Genomic DNA, 21,510 nt, shown 5'->3' with positions numbered 1-21,510 from the left:
TCTCTGTGCTCTGATGTATGCTCTTCAGTGAAACTGAGGTGATCCGATCATGATGAAACATGGAAAGAATTCATTCTGGATGAGTAGCTCATCATCCCGTAAACATTTTCACTCTCTCTCTCTCTCTCTCTCTCTCTCTTTCTCTCTCTCTCTCTCTCTCGTCCTGTTTCTGTAGTCACTCTTTGATAATTTATGATGGCGATTTCATTTAGCCTGGCAAAAGGACAAAATGACGAGTCATCGAAGAGCATAGCGAGCAGTATATTTTACAGGAGCCGTATGGCAGTTTAGCTGGGTGACAGCATAGTTGTAGCGTATCCAAAGGAAAACTCATAGACGGCTCTGCGGGGCCGGACTTTTCACTGCAGATAGTTCTGAGCTGCAGCTGCCATCCTACTACTATTCCACTTCAGTCTCAAAGCAAGTTGCGGAATCTACCTTAGCTGAATATTTCTTTTTTGTTTTGCGTTTTGATTGCGCGACCCCCCCCCCCCCCCCCGCCCCCCCACAGCTGATGTAATTTAAGAAAACACGGATTAATTGTTATTATTCTACTTTTGTAAGAAGTAGATGATCTTCACAATAGTCATAGTTGCTAAATGAACTTTTGATTTTTGACACTTCGTCGATCAACTGTGCTCAGGTTCCTTAATTTTGTTGTTCGTTAAGTAATAAATGAAATACTCAATTCATGAAATGGTTTGTTCTGAGTTGTACTGATCAGTGTGTGCTGTGTAGCGGGCGCAAGCCTTCCCAGGATCATTCTTTCATTCAAAACAGTCCAAGGTGATGGTGAGTAGAATTTTGTCACCACCTGGTGGTCATGTGTGTTCAGCTGGATGGTCACAATAGTAATTCCGTTTTTAAATATAATAATGTTGCTGAATATACTAATCAGTTATTTTTGTGCATGGTAAAGATCATAACATTATTCAGTTCCCATTCAGAGGTGAGGTTTACACTACAGATGAAAGGTCAAGAAAGGTCATGTTTTCATCTGACTGGCACAGTGAAGTGCGTGAGGATGAAGAGAATAGTCAGGAGCCTAGAAAAAGAGTAAAATACATCTGTCTTAAACATTCCCATAATTATCAACAAATGTCCTTAGTTTCTCATTAGTGACTGTGTGCTTTGTGCCTGGTCATTGCATGCCAAACTGAAAAAAAAAAGAAATCTGTTCTTAATGTGGATGGATTTTAGATTCTTTATTCCTCTTTTCACATTTAAAAGTGCAAGACAGCAAATGCACAAACATGTCTCATTTGAACTTCAGCAGAGGTTTCAGAGAAACTTATAAATTGGAGAAAAAGACTGAACACAGATAGTAGTCAAAAACCTTTTGACTCATTACACCTAACCAGTTAGGATCAGAGATGTCCCTGCAGTTCTTTAAGGAAGAACAACAGAAGAAAAACAAAATGTCTGTACAAATGTTTGTAAAATGCTTCAGCATTATCAGACAATTAGGGAAGTGTACATTCCAGGTTATTATTTGGACAACCAGTGCGGGGGGAAAAACATGCACCATGTATCACAATACATCACAGGGTCATCTTAAATGTGCACGCAAAAGACATTTATGAAATTGATGAACTGGCTAACAAATAATTTGAAAAAACTTATACTCTGTAAGAGAAATTAAAAAGTATTAAAACTCTAAATTGAAAGGTTCCGTGTGATCTCCAGTACTACTTGAGACAGTTGTGAATCTACCCAGAAATGGACTTCCTTTCAAAATCTCTCCGGGAGCAAAGTGTGCAGTCACCAGTGAGGTGGAAAAGAACACCATCAAGAGAACTGCAGGCCTCTCTTGTCTCAGCTAAAGTCATGGCAAAATGGGATACACAGGAGACTAGCGAGGTAGTACCTACTGCTCTTTAAAAAGAAGACAAAAGCTCCTCTCCAGTTTTACAAATAGCACCTGGTTGACTCTAAAGAATCCTGGAAGATTGTTCTGTGAACTTATGAATCCAGGAGCACAGCAAGAACCTCCTACCAGCAGTAAGTGTGGTACTGGTAGTGTGGTGGCCTGTGGATTTTTGCGGCCGTAGGACCTGGAGGACTTGCTGCCGTTGAAGGAAAAAGGCTTTTGCTCTGTATCTTAAAATTCTAGGAAGACGGGAAGACGATAATCCCAGGCATACAAGCAAGTCATATCAAAATGGCTGGAAAAAAACAATAAAATGATATGGCCTAGTAAAAGAACTGACCTAAATCCAAATGAGATGTTAAAAAAAAAAAAAAAAAGCCGTTCACGCTTGAAAACCCACATATGGTGCTGAGCTAAAGCTGTTAGCAGGGGAATGGGCCAAAATTCCTCCACAGTGATGAGGCCTCAATCAACAGCTTCGGGAAGCGTTTATATGCAGTCACTGCTGCTGAAGCTGGCGCTCCCACCATCCTGAGGGGCCAGTTACTTTTTCACACGGGTATTTGGTGGTGCATTGCTATTGTTTCTAAAAAAAGGATCAGTTTTGTTCTTATTTGTTTGCTTGGGCAAGTCCGACAAATGACACCTCTGTTAGGCCACATGGTGGCTAACTTACTTTTGTGCTAACCACATGATATAGCAAGTCTTTTTTACATACCTGTACTCCTTAAAAGTGTTGTCTCCAACAGAGCTTAACCCAGGGTAGACAGCTCTTCAAATTCATTAGGTTTTGAAAGGGAATCAATATAAAACTTCTTTCTAAGGTTTGCAAGAGCCTGACTAATGCAGCAGAGTCAAGTGATGGTTGCTAAGCACTAGACTGACAGTTTGCTATTTCAGTCATTCAACAGTAAATTACTACCATATAGTTTCATCATGACAATTTGTCACTTTTTAACTTAATCTACAGTCTCTGTCAAACAGATTCTTCTTACTTATTGTAGAAAACTTCCCCATCTATAAAGCCTCAATCTATTCATTCATACCCTTCTGCTTTGCTCAATCTGTTACAGGTGTGCTACACATTTTGAATCTCAAAACTGCAAAAGTTTTTCAGACCTCTCCCATTTCTGATTCTGATATATATTTTTGCACTTTTGATGCTAGAAAATATTTAGTGCAGCAATCTATGAATGAACCTGCTTTAAGAACTTAACTGTGGGTGCACCACACACATTGTTCTCTACACAGTCATCCTTCCACTCCTGTATCTCCTCTTCCTCTCTCATGCATACGGCTCCTCTTTTAAACTGCTCTACACTGTATGTTTAACTCTGTCTTATTTGTTTCAGTTAAACTACCCTGCACCTTCTTTTCTCCATCCCTCTATCTCCCTCCCTCCTTCCATCTAGTCATCCCTTTTATTATACATTTAGACAGTTTTACTCTGGTTCTTCAACTTAGTTTGTTTTATTTGGTACATCAAAACTATCCCTATCCCCTCTTCTTCAATTGTACCACACAACAATACTAATAATACTAAAAAAATACACTTGGAAAACATACAACAATTATTAAGCAGTTCTGACATGCACCACATTTAACATGGTCAACAACATCTTAAAAAACAAAACAAAAACAATCACAGCTGTATGTAGCGTAACTGGTATTCAATATTCCCCAAAACAAAATGATTGTAATATAAGCTTGAGAAAAGTAGATCAGAATTCTAGCATTTTCCTGGACAAAAGTGTAAGTTAACCATATTACCTGTGTAGTCTGCATTACCAATGACAACAGCTACACATCAGACTTCTTAAAAAAAACAAACTGATTTCACATTTTTCACAAAATAAAGGCATTCAGACAAAGATGATATATTTTTACCATATCAAAATGTGAACAAAATAATAAACAGTCTACTCTGTTGTCATGGGTGACAGTCATCTTAACAAGCATAGAACTAAACACTTCACATGCACAGAGACAGAGGTGACTGTTTCTGTGCTGAAGTGGTGTGTGTGTGATAGAGACAGTGTAATGTAAGAGATTGCAGATACTGGGGTCAATCAGGCTACATTACTCCTAGAGCCCCTTGTGTATCTCGGGACCCACAAACAAGTCCAGTAGGGTTGTTTTACATAAACTCTTGTGTAAAAAAATAAAAGGACATCATTTAGTTCATGCAGAACTCAAGACGGGGGGAACCCTCTGTATTCCCGAGAGATCCAGATATGTCCACCACACAAGTCCACACAGGCCAACACCGAATAAATGAAACAGCCCTGGGCCAGCGCTGCCACTCAGGCTCCACGCAAGATAACACAGCTTTTATCTCTGGCTCTGCCGAAGGATCCTCTTCTCCTCTTCCACAAAGTTTTTGTCGGAGGAGGCCTGTCCCAGATCCCTTTTTCTCTTCTCTTTCTGCTGGAAGGCTTCCACTTTCCTTTTCTTTGTAGATGCAGCCGTCTGCGATGAAGACTCATCTGTAAGGGAGGAAACATTTTCGTAAGCATATCAGTTATACAATAAACATCTTTTACATTAAACAAAACAAAGAAAGTGTTTCTACAAAAATATAATCTTTCTTTCTCTCCGTGCACATCTCATTTTTCTAAGCCTTTCATACAGTCTACACAACATCTGCCCCCAGGTATTCTCTTGGCTTTTGTAGTGCAGGCTTTTGGATATTTGAGTATATAAGAAACATCACCTAAGTTTGTTGCAAACCTGTGTAATATGCTTCAAAAGAGAGGGTCCCTGTTGGGTGAGAATTTAGTGACCTGACATGCCCTCCTTTTTAGGATACATTTTTTGAAAAAAGCAGGGGGAAATTTCAGTAATATAATACCTGCTGTAGTGTAAAAAAGCAAAAGAAGACTCATCCGACCACGTCACTTACTCATTGTTAACTGCACTTTGTGTTTAGGGCTGTCTGACTGACCCACCCCACGAAAGTGATAATCTGTTTTCGTATTTGGCTTAGATTCACCGCATGTGAACTGGTAATCGTGAGTGAGGTGAATGTAGACCGGCTGAGTTTGGGATTAAAAGAAATCTGTCTTGGTATGAACCTAAAATAATTAACAATCAATTTCACAAGACCAAATCTGCAAAATCCTGCGAAGTTCACTCTGATTCACTCTAATTTCACCAATAGTTTTAAACTCTTGGAACAATAATAATAAAAAAAATGTTAAAATGCTTTAAAACACTGTAAGGCACTGTGCCACATGAGAGAGAACCAGGTAAAGAGCAAATACTTTACCCGAGTCTGACAGTTCCTCTTCTTCTGGTAAAAAGCGTGCGGGTCCACCTGCACGCTGGGGTGCATCATCTCCATTATCCTCGTAGACATTAGACCACTTTATGGCCATGTCCATGCCGGGAGGAGGACCTTTCTTCTTCTCCTCAGTGACATACTGTTGAGGAGGTGGCACGGCGTTGTTCTTCCATGGTTTGAATTCCTTGGGCGGCTAAATCATGAAGAAACACCCAAAACATTGCTTTTATATTTCTTCTCCCCTTCATCATCATGTTCTCACTGTAAAACAACTCATTTGTTGGTGGGGAGACTAGGTGCCTCCCATTGGTTGTGATAGCTAAGGACAATCATGAGAATCTCATAACTAGGCTATCACAGACAGTAAAAAGATTGTGAAAAAATAAAACATAACTGGTGAACCTTTCCTAATTAACTACTGTAGTCTAAGATTATCCTACGCTAAAACAGTACTGTCATTTTGTTTAGGGCGATAAAATTTTATAAAATGCTGTGACTAGTAAATCATTTAATTGAAATACAAAGAAACAGTTCAGGATTCAGATACTGCATCTAAATTGCATTTAACCCATCAATTATTTGAGACTACAAAAGCTATTTACTAAGCAGTCCAATATTGTGCAATATTATCAAATTGGGTTTATTGATGATGTTCACTTAGGCTTTGTAATAGAAACATATGCAAGTAATAGTCTTTAGCATGCTGCACATATTGTCACAGAGACACCTTCGTGTCTCACGTATATTTGTTTTCTTAAATGGAGGTGGGAAATTCACTGCAACATAAGAGTTCTATCATGTGAAATTATTTGTGCATCTGCTTTCTAACTGACAGGATATGGACTTCTCCTCACTGCTGATTCTGTAGTTACAAAGCAAACCCGAGAGGTTTTCGCCATAACCACCACAGACATAGCTACAAAATCTAGCATAGCTGCTTTTAGTAACTGTCGCATTTCTCTTAAGGTAATATGTTGATTCGGGGTAAAGGGGCAAACATATGTTTACAGTTCAAGACAGAACTTTCACGCCCACCTTAAAAACGGGATTTGAGTAAGACTGCTTTGGTCGTTTCTTTTCTCTGTTAAGGTAAGGACAGCTGTTATCCTACTGTTAATTTCAGGTGCTGTTGTCGAACTTAACTTAAAATATACATCGTGGGAAGGTTCTGTGAGGTCTTTGGGACAGATATTTGAGAAGGAACTGGTACCCTTGATTTTAATTTCCTCGTCACATAAGGCTCGTCTCACATATTGACTAATGACCCCTATCTGACCTATAACGGAAATGCCCAGTCTCTAAATCAATCAGTGATCGTCACATTGCAAAGGACGGTAACAGCACTTAAAATGACCAATATGCAGGACCAGAGCTATCCATTTGTAACCTGTATTTGAAAATTTAGTTGTTTAAGAGGAAAGTAACCGTACGGTCTAAATAGAGTGAAGCAATCTACTTTACGCTGTTAGTGTAGCGTCTGTCGTGTGACAGGCTTCTCTTATGCGTGTTGCGCACCTAGCAGGCAGGGTAACAGGCTAGCAAACATACCTCTTCGGGAGCTTTCACGGTACGACTTTCCCAGTCGATTTGTTTATTTAAGGGGTTGTACAAGAAAGCAGGCTTTGAGATCGAACTGAATAGGTGGTCAGGTTTGGGTAAAGATGCCCCAGCTGCAGTTCGCTTGGTTCCTTGGTGCTGTGATGAAACACTCCCTGCAGCTCCTGAATTTTTAGCTTTGGACGACTTTTGACCATCGTCGTCTGAGTCGCTGCTGCTGTCGCTGCTATCACCAATGTCATCAGAACTCATAAAGAACCGAAAGGAATCTGATTTCTGTTTCTCTGCCATCCTGAATACAACACTTTTCGCGTTTTCAAAAGTCCGTGCTCCTCTTCTTTTCCTCCTTCGTTACCTCTATTTTGAGAACATCGACTTTCTATTAGGTACATTCCGCCTCCTGCTGTTGCGGAGTATGTCGGTTACGACAACGTACACTTGATTTTGTGTATTTTATTTTTCAGTATAGTCTCGTGATTGTTAATTAGCCATGTCTCAATGAGAAAACAAAAGTCCTAGGTCCTAGTCTCTTACATTCCCTATCCCATATGTAGTGTCCTATCTTCATCTATTTAAAAAAAAGCGCACACCCTGCATTACATTCTAAGTCTAGAAAACATCAATGCCATTGATGTGATCAGTGATCTGAGAATGCCCAACAGTGCTTATAATCATTTCATGAATTACCTCAATAGTTACACTGATATCCTCAGGAATTCCAGTTCTGCCTTTACTTTGTCCCTACTGAGGATCTTTCTTTGTCTGTTGAGGGGTTACATTAATAACCTTAGCTATAAAAGTGATTAAATCAATTTAATCCAGAGTCAAAATGTCTGTAGTCACCAATTATTTGCTTGTACACCTCATAATCAGTTTTGGGTTCTGGGCTTGCACTAATGCAGAAAAATCATTATGCAGGCTAGCACATTGTCAGTTCTGCTCTGCTGTCTACCTAAATCTCCTTCCTGGCCCTGTATACCTATCATTATTTAACACTTTGTTTCTCTGAGCTTCTCTTGTGCTTTTTCTGCACTTCACATTCCCCACATGCTGCACAATTTTTCACCCCCACGGCTGCAACATTTTCTTGCGTTTGTTCCACAAACCCTAGCATCACCAACTCCCCTCCCTGTCTCTTAACGTGTATTCACTCCATTTCACTATAATTACTATAGCAATACATATAATGTAAATAATCTTATCACCTGAATTATTTGCCGTGAGCTAGACTTACTGAATAGCGGTTATTTTACGGTCTGAGAATGTTTAACTGGTTAGTTGTGAATCTCCCACTACTGTCTGATTCCAAAACAGCATCCTCTGACTCTACTCACCACATCAGTCCATCATTCATCACATCAACCAATTCTGTCCTCTGAACTAAACAAACTGGTATTTGGTCCTCTTCTATATTAAAATGATTGCTTATAGAGAAAATGTGTGTTACTCCCACCTACTGGTTTGGAGTGCAATGTTAGTGTTGAACAATTGCTTTGAGATACTTTAGACATCTGCAAAATGTACTTCTGTGCAGAGACAATTATCTGATATCCTAGCCCAGCAGGACTTGTAAGTATCCTTGTATATCCCAAACATTCTAGGATGAAGTACATTAGCTGTTATGTTGGCCAAATGAGGAATTTTCTCCCATACCTCCTTCTACAGCTTGTTACAAATCACCACTTTTTGGTATTCTCCATCAGTTATTGCACTTTTCCTGACCCACACCATGATCCGACATAATTAAGATTACATTCATAGGGACAAATCAAATACAAGTCTTTTTTTGTGTAGACGGAGACGGAGAACAGAGAAATAGATAATTATTTACACGTGAACGTTGGGGTGGTTAAACATGATGCATATGTTAGTACTGCGTTGCTTTCACCTCATCGAACCCTCCTGAGAATCAGTGCTCCCTGTATTTGTAGATAGTAGTCATACATGCATCTGCCTCACAGCATCATAACAACTCCATCTGCAAAGTTCTTGTTACTGTGCTCTAGCTGTCCATGTGTACATAAAGAAAAAGGCAGGCAGGTTGAGTTAGTACATCAATAGAATCATACGAAGCTTCTGTGGAGTAGGTAACAAGTAAAAACCCGCATATACAAAAGAAAAACAATGGGTCAAACAATTACAATGTAACAATATAATTAACATGAACAGTAGACAATTAACAACTATATAATTAATACTATCCTTTCTTGTTAGGTACTGTACACATTCCTATTTATACTTCCTCAATCACTCCCTCTGTTACATTCTTCTTCCACCTATCTATTCATCCATTCATCCATCAGTACATCTACATTATTTAGGTGTCCACTAAAGCAATGAAGCCCCACAGAACCTGAACTACATTTGCTGAATTCACTGACTGATAATAATGGAACTGCACAGACATATTAGTACTTGGTCCATGATAATTCAGCCAAGGTTTTTGTGCTCCTCACCAGGACCAATGATGGGCCACTATGCACAGAAAACCTCTGAATATCAGTCACCCAGACATCTACAGTTATAGGGTTTGCGTTTAAACTTCTTCTGAACTCACTTTTGAACCTGTAGCCGTGGAACTTTTATCTAAAATACTTTTGGGACTACAAAACACTGCAACATATGGTCCTTGGTGACATCACCTATCTCTTGATTTTTCCCCTAGTATTTCCAAAATTGATAAATATCTTGTTGTCCCAAATCATTGGTTCATATGGCACACAACTAGCACTTATGCATTTACTGCTCTAATCTAAAATGTTCTCACAGAAAAATACCTGTCTTTTATTCACTCTTCTTAAAATTGTTGAACGTATCTGTTACCTCTAGCGCCATCTATAAGCCATTTTGAAATATCAGGGCCCTCTGCGGGCCAAATCAAGACTGTACTTGTTAAGTGCCGCATGAAGTCCAAATTACCTAGGTTTTTTTTAAAAAATTAAATTAATATTGTATTTAAGATCAGCAGAAGTCTCATAAAATAGAGCTACCCTCAATTCGTTGAAATCCCTGACGTGCACCTTTTTATTGGAAGATAAGAAGCTGAGACAAGAAAGCAGATAAAGCACTGTTTCTAAGTGTAGAGCTATTGGTTAATCTTTTTCATCGACTGAATTAAGTATTTTATCTACTTATGTTTTGTAGCGTCCCTTTGCTGTGGGTAAACTGGATCATATACTTAGTTTAAAACATTCGAAAATAAATCTTTGTGTAAGAATGCGTGAAACATTATGCTATAACCACCATACCAGAGCAAAGGTTATTTTGCCGCAGTTTTACAGAAACACACCCATGAAACGGCAATTTAAGCCGGTTTCCCCCAGATCTCAATTTATGACAGTCACCTCAGGTAAGCATCTTACTGGGTAACATAGAAATGAACATGAATACAGTTGAACTCAACGTTATGTCGAGGGACGCCGGGGTTCTCTGCTGTTCAGACACTTGTTTTGATTTTTTTTCCCCTCGGGATTTGATCAAAATCATTTGCAAGTCGTTAAAAGAAATCACACCAATTCTCGTCAGCACGTCCTGAATGAATGTTCTAAATTTGATGTTTATGGCCTCAAAGCTGTTGTGAAAATATGAAAAAGGGGGTAAAATTAAATTTTGCAGCGTGGAAATGGGCTGAGGCGCAAAAGGGAGAAGTTACAACGGAGAGAAAAGAAAGGTCGTTTTTCAAGCAAATGCCATAATACCTAATAGCATGCCAATAACCAAGGAATGACTTTTCGAAGTAATGGAAAGGTGAGTTTATTCCCCATAATTCTTCACGGCAATTAAGGAATCAACGGATTTCAGGGTAAAAACTGGGAGATAAAAAAGTTACTTAAAAATAACTTTTTCAGCATCCTGTGCTAAATGTTTGTAAATGAGCTTGCGCAATACGTCTCTAACCTTTCACCCCTGACAGAAAATATTCCAAGTATTTGAACTGCAAGCAAGGGAGGAGGGGGAATGGGGGAAGTGTTGAAAGAGGCAACGAGAGTAGCGTTCGAGCAAGTGAGCTAGTAGCGAACTTGCTAGGCAGCCTAGTAGAGAATATAGAGGGGGTAGCGGAGAATGGCGACGGCAGCGATACGTCGGCAACTCTCGACCACAAAGTTGGTTTATAAAGTTTATTGCAACTCATTGAAGTCCATCTGCTGAAACTGGAGAAACTAAGGGCTCAAAGGAATGGCTGATCCTCTACGGAGGACGTTATTAGCTAAACTTCGGGGGAAGAAATCCAAGAAAGGGACGACAGCTGGTGGATGCGGCGTTGCAGCTAACGGGGGCAGCGAAGGTAAAGAAAAAGTTTTGCAAGAGAGAGACAGGCATCATGAAGCTGTGATGACCGCAGAGTTGGATTGTATGCCAGATACAGTGAGGGCTAACGAGAGTTGTTTTATCGGGAGATACGATAACAAGTTCGTGGATTTAGATAGCGAGAATACAGTGGGTCTAGACAACGCGCATTCCCAGTACAAGGGGACTGTGCACATAAACAGTAGACGGGAGGACATTCAGTGCAGCGGGGGTCCGGTCCTTGAGAGTCGAAATAATGAGAAACACTTGGGGGTCTCACTTCAAAGTGAAATTCTTGACAGAGGGAGTGATAGAGACGAGATTAGCTGCTTCTATAAACAAGAGACTCACTTTCAACACGGACCGCTCCTCGGACTGCACGAACAGAAAAAAGACATTGTCCCCATACCGCGGCGGCACATGGGGGGAGATTCAATAGGCTTCGGGAGTTGTGAAAATACCAATATAAAGCACTGTAGGATCAGTATAGACAAGGGGGCTGTTAAATTAACAGATGGCCAGTGTTCTGCCTCAAAAATTAATGGAGCAAATACCTCTTATGAAACAAATTTAGAGATACGTTGCGATGGGACATTGTTCGAGCAGGGAGCTGGTTTGAGTACAGGTTGCTTGAGAACTGTATTTGACGAAACGGATTTGACTAATTTCCATGATGACCGACTTTTGGAAACGGATGTAACATCAAGGGGAACACAAATGTATCAGTCAGACTTTTCTCATATTTACCATTATGTGGACAGCAATATCGAGGAAACTTCTTTAATGCGCACTATGGAGAGTTTCGAGACTTCAGCTGACTTTGCCAGAAATATTAGAGTGCCAAATTTACTGAGTCCATCATTTTTCCCCACTGAAGTGGAAATATGTGAGACAGACGTGGCCTCGCGTCTGTTGTGCTCCAGAGAGGGAGCAGTTCGTCACCACTCACTAGAGAGCGAGGATGACGATTATTATGATAACGAATTTCTCCCCTTTTATGAATCAGAAATGCAGAATTTTGAGTTGAATGACAAAAAAGATATGGAAATAAAGACAACACAGGCTGAGCCTGTCGAAATTTTAGGCCCAGGACGAATCAATAGCGCTCAAGAAACAGACAGACTGAGGAGTCAGTTAAAAGAAGCATATTATCTATTGATAAATGCAATGCATGACATCAGTTTTGATAGTCAGGATGGTGTAAACGAATTTGTAGAGCAGAAAAACATCTCTAATCATGCTCTAGTCATTCATGAAGGTGGTGGCTTCTTTGACAGGGACTTGTGCAGTGACATTAGATCCTCCATACATTATGGTTCTCAGCAGGTGTCAGATTCTCTGCCATTAAATATGAATGAAAGCCAGGTATCATGTCTTAAAAACTCTCTAGTTTGCAAGAGTCTTCAAAACCTAGTACTTATAGAAACAAAACCAGCTTTACGGAGGTCTGTTAGTGATGGTGCTATGAAATACTCAACACAGCATCCTGTCTGTACGCAAAAACGTAGCTCTCGGATATGTGTGAGTGGCACAAGTCTGAATGAAACAGCACAGCCAGCTGAAGCTGATCCAGTTGAAAACCCGTTGGTTTTTAACGAGGTGAGCCGTGACGACCAGCTTCAAGCCAAAAAGGACGACGGGCAGCTGAACGAGAGCAGCGGCTCGGCCGACAGCCTCACTAGCTCGTCCGACAACGGCGACGGTCAAGGTGACAAACTGGACGCTGCTCAGTGGGGCACGAGGGACTCCAGGAGGCACCTGGGAGTGACGGTAAACAAAATGCAGGAGTGGATGCACAAAGGACGGATGCTTTCGTCTGAAATGAAGCAGCGTATCGCCGGATCCTCCCTGCGTACCCAGGGCACACTGAACGCACCGCCTACGCAGGAAGCGCACAGCTGGGCCAAAGGGGCATGCCACATAACCCAAGGTCAGGGGAGCAAAAGTGCAGCTCCCTTCCAGAGAGGGCATCAGTCAGGTAGGCACGCCACAAGGCGTGGCAGATGGGATCCGCTTTTTCTGGGGGGAAAAAGTCACCAAATATTGTCCTCCTATCCCTCCTTCATTCTGTTCATCCGATCGATCAACGTTTGCACGTCAAGGGGATGGAATGCTTCAGTTCTTGCTTTTCTCATAAGCTCGTTCAACTGGTGGCATTTTTTTTCTTCTCAACTAATGTAGGTTAATTTAACACTGAATAGACACTGATACACTGGTGGAGGGTTCACTGTGCACAATTTAACTGCAAGACTAACATTCTCTCACTGACTGATTTGGTGATGGTGGTGGGGATAATGAAGGTGGTGGTGGTTTTGTTTTCTTAACATCGTTGTTGACATTCAGCTGTTGACAAGTATATACTGATTTTAATGTTTTTTTTTTCTATATTTGCTTTTATCTTGTATCATAAGACTTTAATTTGAACATAAAAGCAATAAACATAGAAAAAATAATACAAAGGCCATCACTTATCAATACAAAAGCAGTTAACGTATCAGTACCACAAGAATCAAATTATAATGATATGGAGTTATGACATGGAGAATATGGATAGAACTGATCAGTTCAGTATGTTTCATCACCATGGAAACTAAAGCCAATTTTAAAAAAAAACATCTAAATTTTGTTGAAATTATCTTAATTTCATAATTATTTTGACTAATGTATTGATGTTCAACAATACATAAATCCCATGATGCAATCCAAAGGACTGTGTTTGCTTATAGACGATAGTCTGCTACATTCTTGAGGCTGAGTTTTACTCAGTACAGATGCATTGATGATTGTTACCAAAGAGGAAGATGGTGAATTTCAAAGTTGGAGGAGTTTTCAAATTTAATTATTAGCCATGGAGAAATAAACTAGAAATCAGGATTTTAAGTTTTAGAAGTCTGAAATGTTGAAAGAAAATAAATTGTTCAAAAAACATATTTCAATAGGGTTCTGTGAATGAATTTATGAATGTAAGGTTTGTTTATTGCGTGTTCAGTATTTAAACAATATGCAAGGTGCAGTGTTATTCCACATGTAGGTGTCCTCTGTTTTTAGTGCAAGGCTGTTTTTCTTGGTTTTTTTTATGTGTAGTTTGTTTTAAAGCTTTTTAGAGGGTCTTTAGCATGAGACTTGAGAAGCTGACGTGACTCTCATGTCCTCATTATGTTGGCTTGTTTATCTGACTGGAATCAGCTGACATGAGGAGAAATCCACTGATTCACGGCTTCAGTGTAGTTATGTAAGCCGACCCACTGATAAGTGTTGTGGCTGCTTTTGCTTGGGAGTAAATCCCCTGCTTCAGGGTCCCTTTTGCTCCGTTTTGCTTTCCCTTGAAAAAGAGTGCGGCAAATGAAGTGTTGGTGTGTTTTTATGGTCAGTTGGGGAGGACTTTGGCTGCTGTATCTCTGTTACCTCTTCCCCAGTCCCTCTCCCACCTCACCAACACTCTCCTGTGGTGTCCGGGCTCATGCGTAATGGAATGTCGCTAAATCTTTGGAGTAAATGTTTAGAATGCCATTCTTGTTATTTGGCCTCTTTGCACCAACCTTAATGCTTAATGAAACGGATCACAATAGGGAGCGGTTAAGTATTTGTTCAGGTCAGCTCTGATTAGCCCACCCAACCAGCTTGGCTCCTATTTACACGGAATACAAACTATGTTCCTCCAGGGTACACTAAATGGTCTGAGGTTACCAAGTTCCATTACTGGTCTTCTTGTGCTTTTGTGAAGACACCAGTTCACATTTGTTGCTGGTTTCGGATATTATGACCATGCGCCTCTCTTCTCTATGGTCACTGGTCGTTGTCCTCATGACGTCTGTACAGGGCTCTACAGTGTTTCAGTGTTGGGGTCATGTACGGAAGCCCTGGGGAGCTCTGTGGATGCAGCATGAAGTGTACTGCAGCCTTAAGGCTTAGTTCATATTACAGGCTTAACTAATCAGTTCCAAATTGTTCCAGAGATTATATTTGTTGTTTGTTTTACTGTTCATTAGTATTTTGAAAGTGATCCATATCTAGTATCTTCATTAATTCCTGAAATGACCCGCCTGCAGAAATGAACACCAATAGATACGTAAAAAGATCATTATTTTTAAAGGTCATTATTTTTAAAGAGGATTGACTGGTGGTAGGAAATGGCTTTGGATTGCTCTATGTGACCGCCAGCATACGTCAAATGAGCCGTTTACTTGGTGTCGTTTACACAGGTGACAAGTTTAAGCGAGAGGGTTAAGAAAAGGGAATTTCAGGCAGTAGGTTCTCTCTCTGCGTAGAGGGTCAAAGCTGTAGTGTTGGATTGTTTCTTCTCAGTCCCCCCTAAAAGACATTCTCTTATTCCGCAGCCCTTTTGACACTACTTTCCCTTGCCCTCTACAGGGAGGCCTTGTATGCAGTGTGGTGTGTGCTCTATTTTGAATTTATATTAGACCTTTGCTGGGAAATGTTAAATTCATGTTAGGAGGTGAGTCACTTCCTGAGAAGAATTCATTGCAGCGGACTATGTTGGCTATGTGCCTTTCAATGAGTGTCACTTTGGTGTGAAAAGAAACCCCAAACTCCCACCCCTAGAGAACTGACCAAACTTTGCATCCTTTATTGGGGTATTGGTAATAATTTAGACACCTCCGACTATCTCCTTATCGTTCACACCGGCAGCTCCGTGAGACGTGAAATGAGCAGGAGAGACGTGACCTGTGTGTGCGCCCTCAGAAAATGAAACTAGGCCTTTCCTGGACTCTGTCCACTTGGCAGAATTTCTGCAATAAAATTGTTTTGGTGGTTGGTTTATGACATGATCATCAGTAATTGTTAGTGAGTAAGGTTTGTTTATTGTAAATCATTGGTGTACATATCTGTGAGTAATTTGTAGATGTGTGTATTGATCATGTATATCCTGTGTGTGTTTGCAAACAAACTTGTTCGTGATGTTGGTGTGTGTGTGTGTGTGTGTGTGTGTGTGTGTGTGTGTCTCAGGTGTGTCTTTGAACGGACGTAAATGTTTAGCAGAGGGTAGTAAATCTCTGTGTCTCCGGTCTGGAATTTCCTACATGTGACGGCACGTTCACACACAGATATGAAAGAAAGACGTGCCAGTACATCCAAACAACATTTCAGCACCAGCCTAGCAAACTCGAACCAGTTCTGACAACAGCTTTAATTTACACTTGACAACATATAATCGCACATGAGAGAAAACATTTGTGTATTTTGCCGGTCTAAAAGGCAAAAGTGATGTGGTAAGTGTTTCTCTTGGCGGTTAGTTTGATGATGGTATTGAATGCACTGCGCTGTTTGGCTTTACATCCATGTATATTGTGTAAAGATATCACAAGTTGTTTAAATTTGTTTTGTGTGTTTAATTAGTAGTACTGTTGCTAATGCAATATCATTATTAATATAAAATCTTTGGAGATGTTTTTGTCCCCGTTGTCTTGTTTTTAGAGTTGTAGAGTTTAGTGTTTTTTATTAGTGTTTTTAAAAACAATTAAATAAAAAAATGATTCTTTTAACACACAACAATAAAATATGCTTGTTGAAAAGCACTTGAGACAGGTTAGGCCTATGGACTTTATTTTTTCCGGTGTCCCTGGCCTGCTTTTCACAGGCTGGCATAACAGTCTTCTCCTTTGTGGACACGCTCAAACAGAGCCACGTTGACACCCGACATTTTGGCAAATTGCCATGGTTACTGTGAACCTGGCTTTTAAGGGAGGGGGGCTTAGCTTTGCTTATTTGCCAAACCTAAGACACTCTTGGCACACCCAAAACACACGATTAGCATTTGGCCAACTTTTTTGAGACTCGGTGCTGGCATTGCCATTTAGTCGCCATATTGGACCTTGTCATGCTCAAAATGTTTTTTTTGTTTGTTTTTTTTTCTTTAAGGTTTACACATTGTCTCTTTCTTTAATATAAACTAAGTACCAAATCTTATAATCCACAGTGTTGAGTGTTAGAAATATTTTTCAACAAATGAGGTTCTTCAGTAAGAGATTCATCATGACAAACTGTCAGTCGGAACTGGTTAGATAATCATAAATAGGTGATGTTGTAAGATTTTTTTTTTATCACCCTAATTAGAATCCTTTATATGTAGAATGAATTCTGTAATTGATTTAGAATGATCTACATATACATCATTATTATATTGCCATGTGTTGGGTAATATTAAGTAGTCTATAAGCTCTGCATCCAGATTGAACCTCTCTATGTCTAGGGCTTTTTATGTCTTCTTTTTTTTTTTTAAATCACAAGACTGAGATTTCTCTGGTTTGGGATCAGTAATTAAAACCACAACCATGGCCATATTCATACCACTAACCGTGAAAATAACAATATGTACCTGCAGGTGCGTTTAATATGTTATTTGTTACCAACTGACATCAGATTAACAGGACAGTTTTAACAGGCACACCCTTGCACCACAAGGTTTTGTGCTGATTTTGTTCTTCAGTGATTGTTATAATTGAATTTGGAGCTTTGGATACATTTGGATTATGTTACTATCCTTTTTTGTGACATTTACATTTCAAATTTTATCCCATTACAAACGTAGTGTGTTGTGGGTGAGAGTCAGTGCAGACTTGGAGAACCACGCTGAATAGAGATATCAGTTCTGGGAGTGAGTTACTCCTCTCCTTTAGACTTAATAAATTTACATCTTAAGAGAGTTGGCGCTGGTACTAAAGCTTAATCTTTTCTACACGCAGTGTTACAAAGTAATGGCCGTGTGTTTTGAAGGCTTAAATCCTTGAAGTCATCCAGGCAAGTAGACAAAGCTCCTGGTTTCCTAAACCCGGTCACAGTCATGGCTCACAAATGCAAGTGTGTGGATATGTGTAATGTTTAATTCCACAGCTATACATGCACAAATTGAGAGGGGAAAAGAAAAACATGAAGACATTATTTTGATGCTTCAGCTCATTTGTAACAATGTATGTTTTGCTCGCTGTGTCGCGCGCTTTGTTTTTGAGTGAAAATATTTCTGCACAGTCTATAATTTGAAGGTTGTAGTTTTGGTCCTGTGAAGTCTGTTTCCCCCGCGGAAAGGGGAACGTATCATTACGCTGGGGCTTTGGACTTTGGACTTTGAGCTTTGGGGTTTTGGGGAAGGAGAAGGATGAGAAAAAGGGAAAGCGTGCTGCAGCAAGACCGTAAGAGCTGATCCTGTTGCGTGCACTCTGAGCATAAAAAATGTGTTGTTCCTCACCTTTGTGCAAAGCGAACGGACAACCGCGGTCAACAGGCGGAAGTTCAGAGTGCATAAGTAAGAATGAAATCAGGCAGAAATACCACAGGATTGGAATGCACTTCAAGTTGAATGAACTTGATGCGAGAAAGTACATGGACTCAAAAAATGAAAAATTGCCAGAGAGAGAAAAAAAAAGATAAAAAAACCATAAAAATTAAATAACCAATTTAGAAACAACGTGGGTTCAGGGAGTACAAGACAAAAGGTAACATGAAAGGTAATGAAAATACCAATGAAAGGCAATTACAATAATCATAACAAATAAATTAATGAGTAATTTCAAATCTAGCTTAGTTGTCATAATAAAATGTGTTTTAAGCTGCCTTTCTGTTGTCATGGTTTCTCTGATAGACTTTGAGATAAAATTCCTGAATGTGGTCAAATAAAAACGGAGTTACTGAGAAAGAACGTAGAAAATAGAACATTCCCACTTTTTACATCTTCACATTTTGATCATATAAGAAGTTCAGCACTCAGAGAGAGGCTCTACTACAAGGTAAACCATTTGGAGCTTTTAGACCATGTAACACTCTTTAAAATATAAAAGCAGGCCAACATTTAGAACAAACTCAGTTTGCTTGATATTTGGCCCGTATAAAAAGCACGACAGTAATCAATTGACTTGATAAAAATGATTGACTTCAGTTATTAAGTACCTGCCTGTGTAAGGAATCATCACACAAGATTTTGAAGATTAGTTTGAGGATGAAAATCATGTCTCATTCTAAAATAATACAGAGGCTTCTAGCTTGAGATTTAGTATTGAGGACCCAGTGGCCCTGAATTCAGGACAGCTGTAAAAGGTGACCTGTGGTTGAATTCAGTTGGATTCGGGTGAGCTGTAAAAGGTGACCTGTGGTTGAATTCAGTTGGATTAGGGTGAGCTGTAAAAGATGACCTGTGGTTGAATTCAGTTGGATTCGGGTGAGCTGTAAAAGATGACCTGTGGTTGAATTCAGTTGGATTCGGGTGAGCTGTACAAGGTGACCTGTGGTTGAATTCAGTTGGATTCGGGTGAGCTGTAAAAGGTGACCTGTGATTGAATTCAGTTGGATTCGGGTGAGCTGTACAAGGTGACCTGTGGTTGAATTCAGGAGAACTGTAATAAGTGACCTGTGGTTGAAAAGAGTATTTTTGGTTTGTCTTTATTGTTAGTAAGATTGTCAGGCATGGCATATGGTCCAAGGTGGTTTGTTTTAGTGTGTTTATAGCAAGCGCTCTTCCAGAGTGGCTTGTTGTTATGTGTTTTGGAGAGCATTTGTCCAGAGCGGTTTATTATAGTGTGTTTTTAGAGAGTATTTATCCAAGGTGGTTTGTATGTCTCAGTTTACAACAGGCTCTCTTTGGCTGATTTCTCCTGACTACAGTTTTCCATTAAATCTGTTAGGAAGTTGACACTTTGGAAGTAAGGAAAACATTTCAATATTTGTAAATATTACGGGACTTGGTTTGCTATTATACTTTGTGCTTTTTTAATGTAGCGTAAGTCGGTTATGGTTCGAGGTATGTTTCCAACTCTCACAGAGCTCCTCCATTCCCAGGCCTGACATTCTGGGAAAGGGAAATCGTCTTTGTGTAGTATGCCAAAGGTCAACTGTGCATAATTGAGAGTTTGTGTTTGGTCATAGTGGAGTGCTTGGAAACAACTCAGGAAATCTCATACCACAGATACTGTATACCCATCAAATGGAGTAGGAGAGTGGTTTTTTTTTTTTGTCCTCTACGTGATCCTGAACTAGCTGGAAACTCACGTTCTTGTTCCATCGTTGTTTTGGAGCCACATTTTTTTAAAATGCCCATAATCAGAGCGTCTATAATCCAAGCGAAAACAGTTACGGACATCGGAGCTCTGTACTTCCTTTTGTTCCATAGCAGATTTGTGTGGAGGTGTACGATTTTTGATTTTCTTTTCAACTCAAATGTCAATAAAGTGATTAACATTCTCATGGTTTCATAATACAACCACTCAATCCATTTTCACCTTGTCTGTTCTCTTTATCCTCTAACTCAACAGATAAGTGACATCAAGTCCTTTTCCCAGTACAACAAATTGTTTGATTTGTTGCTGGAGCTTTTTGCCATTACCGCTCACTTTAAATGCTGACCAGTTTGGGTCTAAGGTAGCAAAGCTCTCAGCATGTATAAGTATTACAAGGCCATTTTAATGAGAAGTGATTTCTTAAGGAATTTACTCTTCCTGTGCCATAGATTGACGTGTTGATGAGAATTAGTTTCATGCAAAAGGATCTGGTACAATCTTACATTGGTTGATGGAGATTCCTGCTTTCTCCCCTACAGCTCTCATAGAGAATGTCCACAGCAGTGCACCGAAGGAGGCAGGGACCCTACATTGTCCTCTCAACACCATCACCGTGTCCAAGAAACGCAATTGGCTTCAACAGAGCTTAGAGAGACCTCACTATGCTGAGGAAGCCCTAGCGCCCCACAGAGTGGAGGAAGACCATGCACCAGCCCTGGACTCCTCCGAGGGTTTAGGGCCTGGTCATCAGTCCAGCTCACTCCGGGTCCACATGGCTTCTGCTGACCTGAGTCAGGCCTGCACAGATTCCCAGTCTCATTGTGTTGACCCCACTGAGGAGAATGATGCAGATGATGAAGGTGACATCTGGTACAACCCAATTCCAGAGGATGAAGAGCCAGACCTGCCTCAGTGCAACCTTGACATCAGTCCCCAAGTTTCCCCTCAGCCCACTGAGCCACAGAGGAGCCCCAAGCCCCCCCAGAGGAGACCGAGTGGAGGGGGTGAGGTGTGTCTCACAGTGGCTTTGGGCACTGGCGAGGCCCAAGGCACCATGAATGGGGATTCAGGAGTCTTGAATGCCACACATTCCACTGAAACTGTGCCCTTGCAAAGACAGATGTTTAGCTCTAAGCTTCAGGAAGACAGTTCTGCTGCAAGGGTCACACCTACAGGTATGTCTCTCAATTATTTTCTCTCTCTCTCTCTTTCTCTCTCTCTCTCTCTCTCTCTCTTGCTCTTTCTCCCACTCCCTGCATGTTTGATTATGTTATATTTCTAACTTACTTCTGCTGTTTTTATTCCTTTATTCCTTCTTTGCCCCCAAAATGTCAAAACTGTTAACTGCATTGTTTGAGCAAATGGGTGATAAGTGGCATGACCTCTTGCCCATACACGTTTTACTAATGATTGATGTTTCATCCTGGTTTTGTTTGATTTGTTAATCTCTTCATCCGGAGAATGATAGGGTTAAAAGGTGTAGCAGTAGATTTCATGAACAAGTATTG

General features: G+C 40.2%; 2 protein-coding genes across 2 annotated transcripts in view; one reads left to right on the top strand and one right to left on the bottom strand.

The window, feature by feature from the left end:
* Positions 1-3,833: 3,833 nt before the first annotated feature.
* On the bottom strand, positions 3,834-7,030 carry c10h1orf52 (chromosome 10 C1orf52 homolog). Its single transcript, XM_030787106.1, has 3 exons — positions 6,702-7,030; positions 5,139-5,346; positions 3,834-4,356 (listed from the first exon to the last, which is right to left on the bottom strand). The coding sequence occupies exons 1-3, from the start codon at positions 6,999-7,001 to the stop codon at positions 4,202-4,204; spliced, it is 663 nt and encodes a 220-aa protein (XP_030642966.1). The 5' UTR covers positions 7,002-7,030; the 3' UTR covers positions 3,834-4,201.
* A 4,597-nt stretch (positions 7,031-11,627) lies between these two features.
* Positions 11,628-21,510, top strand: part of syde2 (synapse defective 1, Rho GTPase, homolog 2 (C. elegans)) — a 34,566-nt gene continuing 24,683 nt past the window's right edge. The window contains exons 1-2 of the mRNA XM_030786379.1: positions 11,628-12,975; positions 20,542-21,177. Of these exons, the coding sequence (XP_030642239.1) occupies positions 11,715-12,975; positions 20,542-21,177 (1,897 nt within the window). The 5' untranslated portion in view covers positions 11,628-11,714. The remainder of the gene's footprint in view (positions 12,976-20,541; positions 21,178-21,510) is intronic.

Source organism: Chanos chanos, chromosome 10 (genome assembly GCF_902362185.1).
Source record: "Chanos chanos chromosome 10, fChaCha1.1, whole genome shotgun sequence".
Lineage (NCBI taxonomy): Eukaryota > Metazoa > Chordata > Actinopteri > Gonorynchiformes > Chanidae > Chanos > Chanos chanos.
Note: the sequence above shows the minus strand (reverse complement) of the source record. Positions and strands in the feature narration are given on the sequence as shown.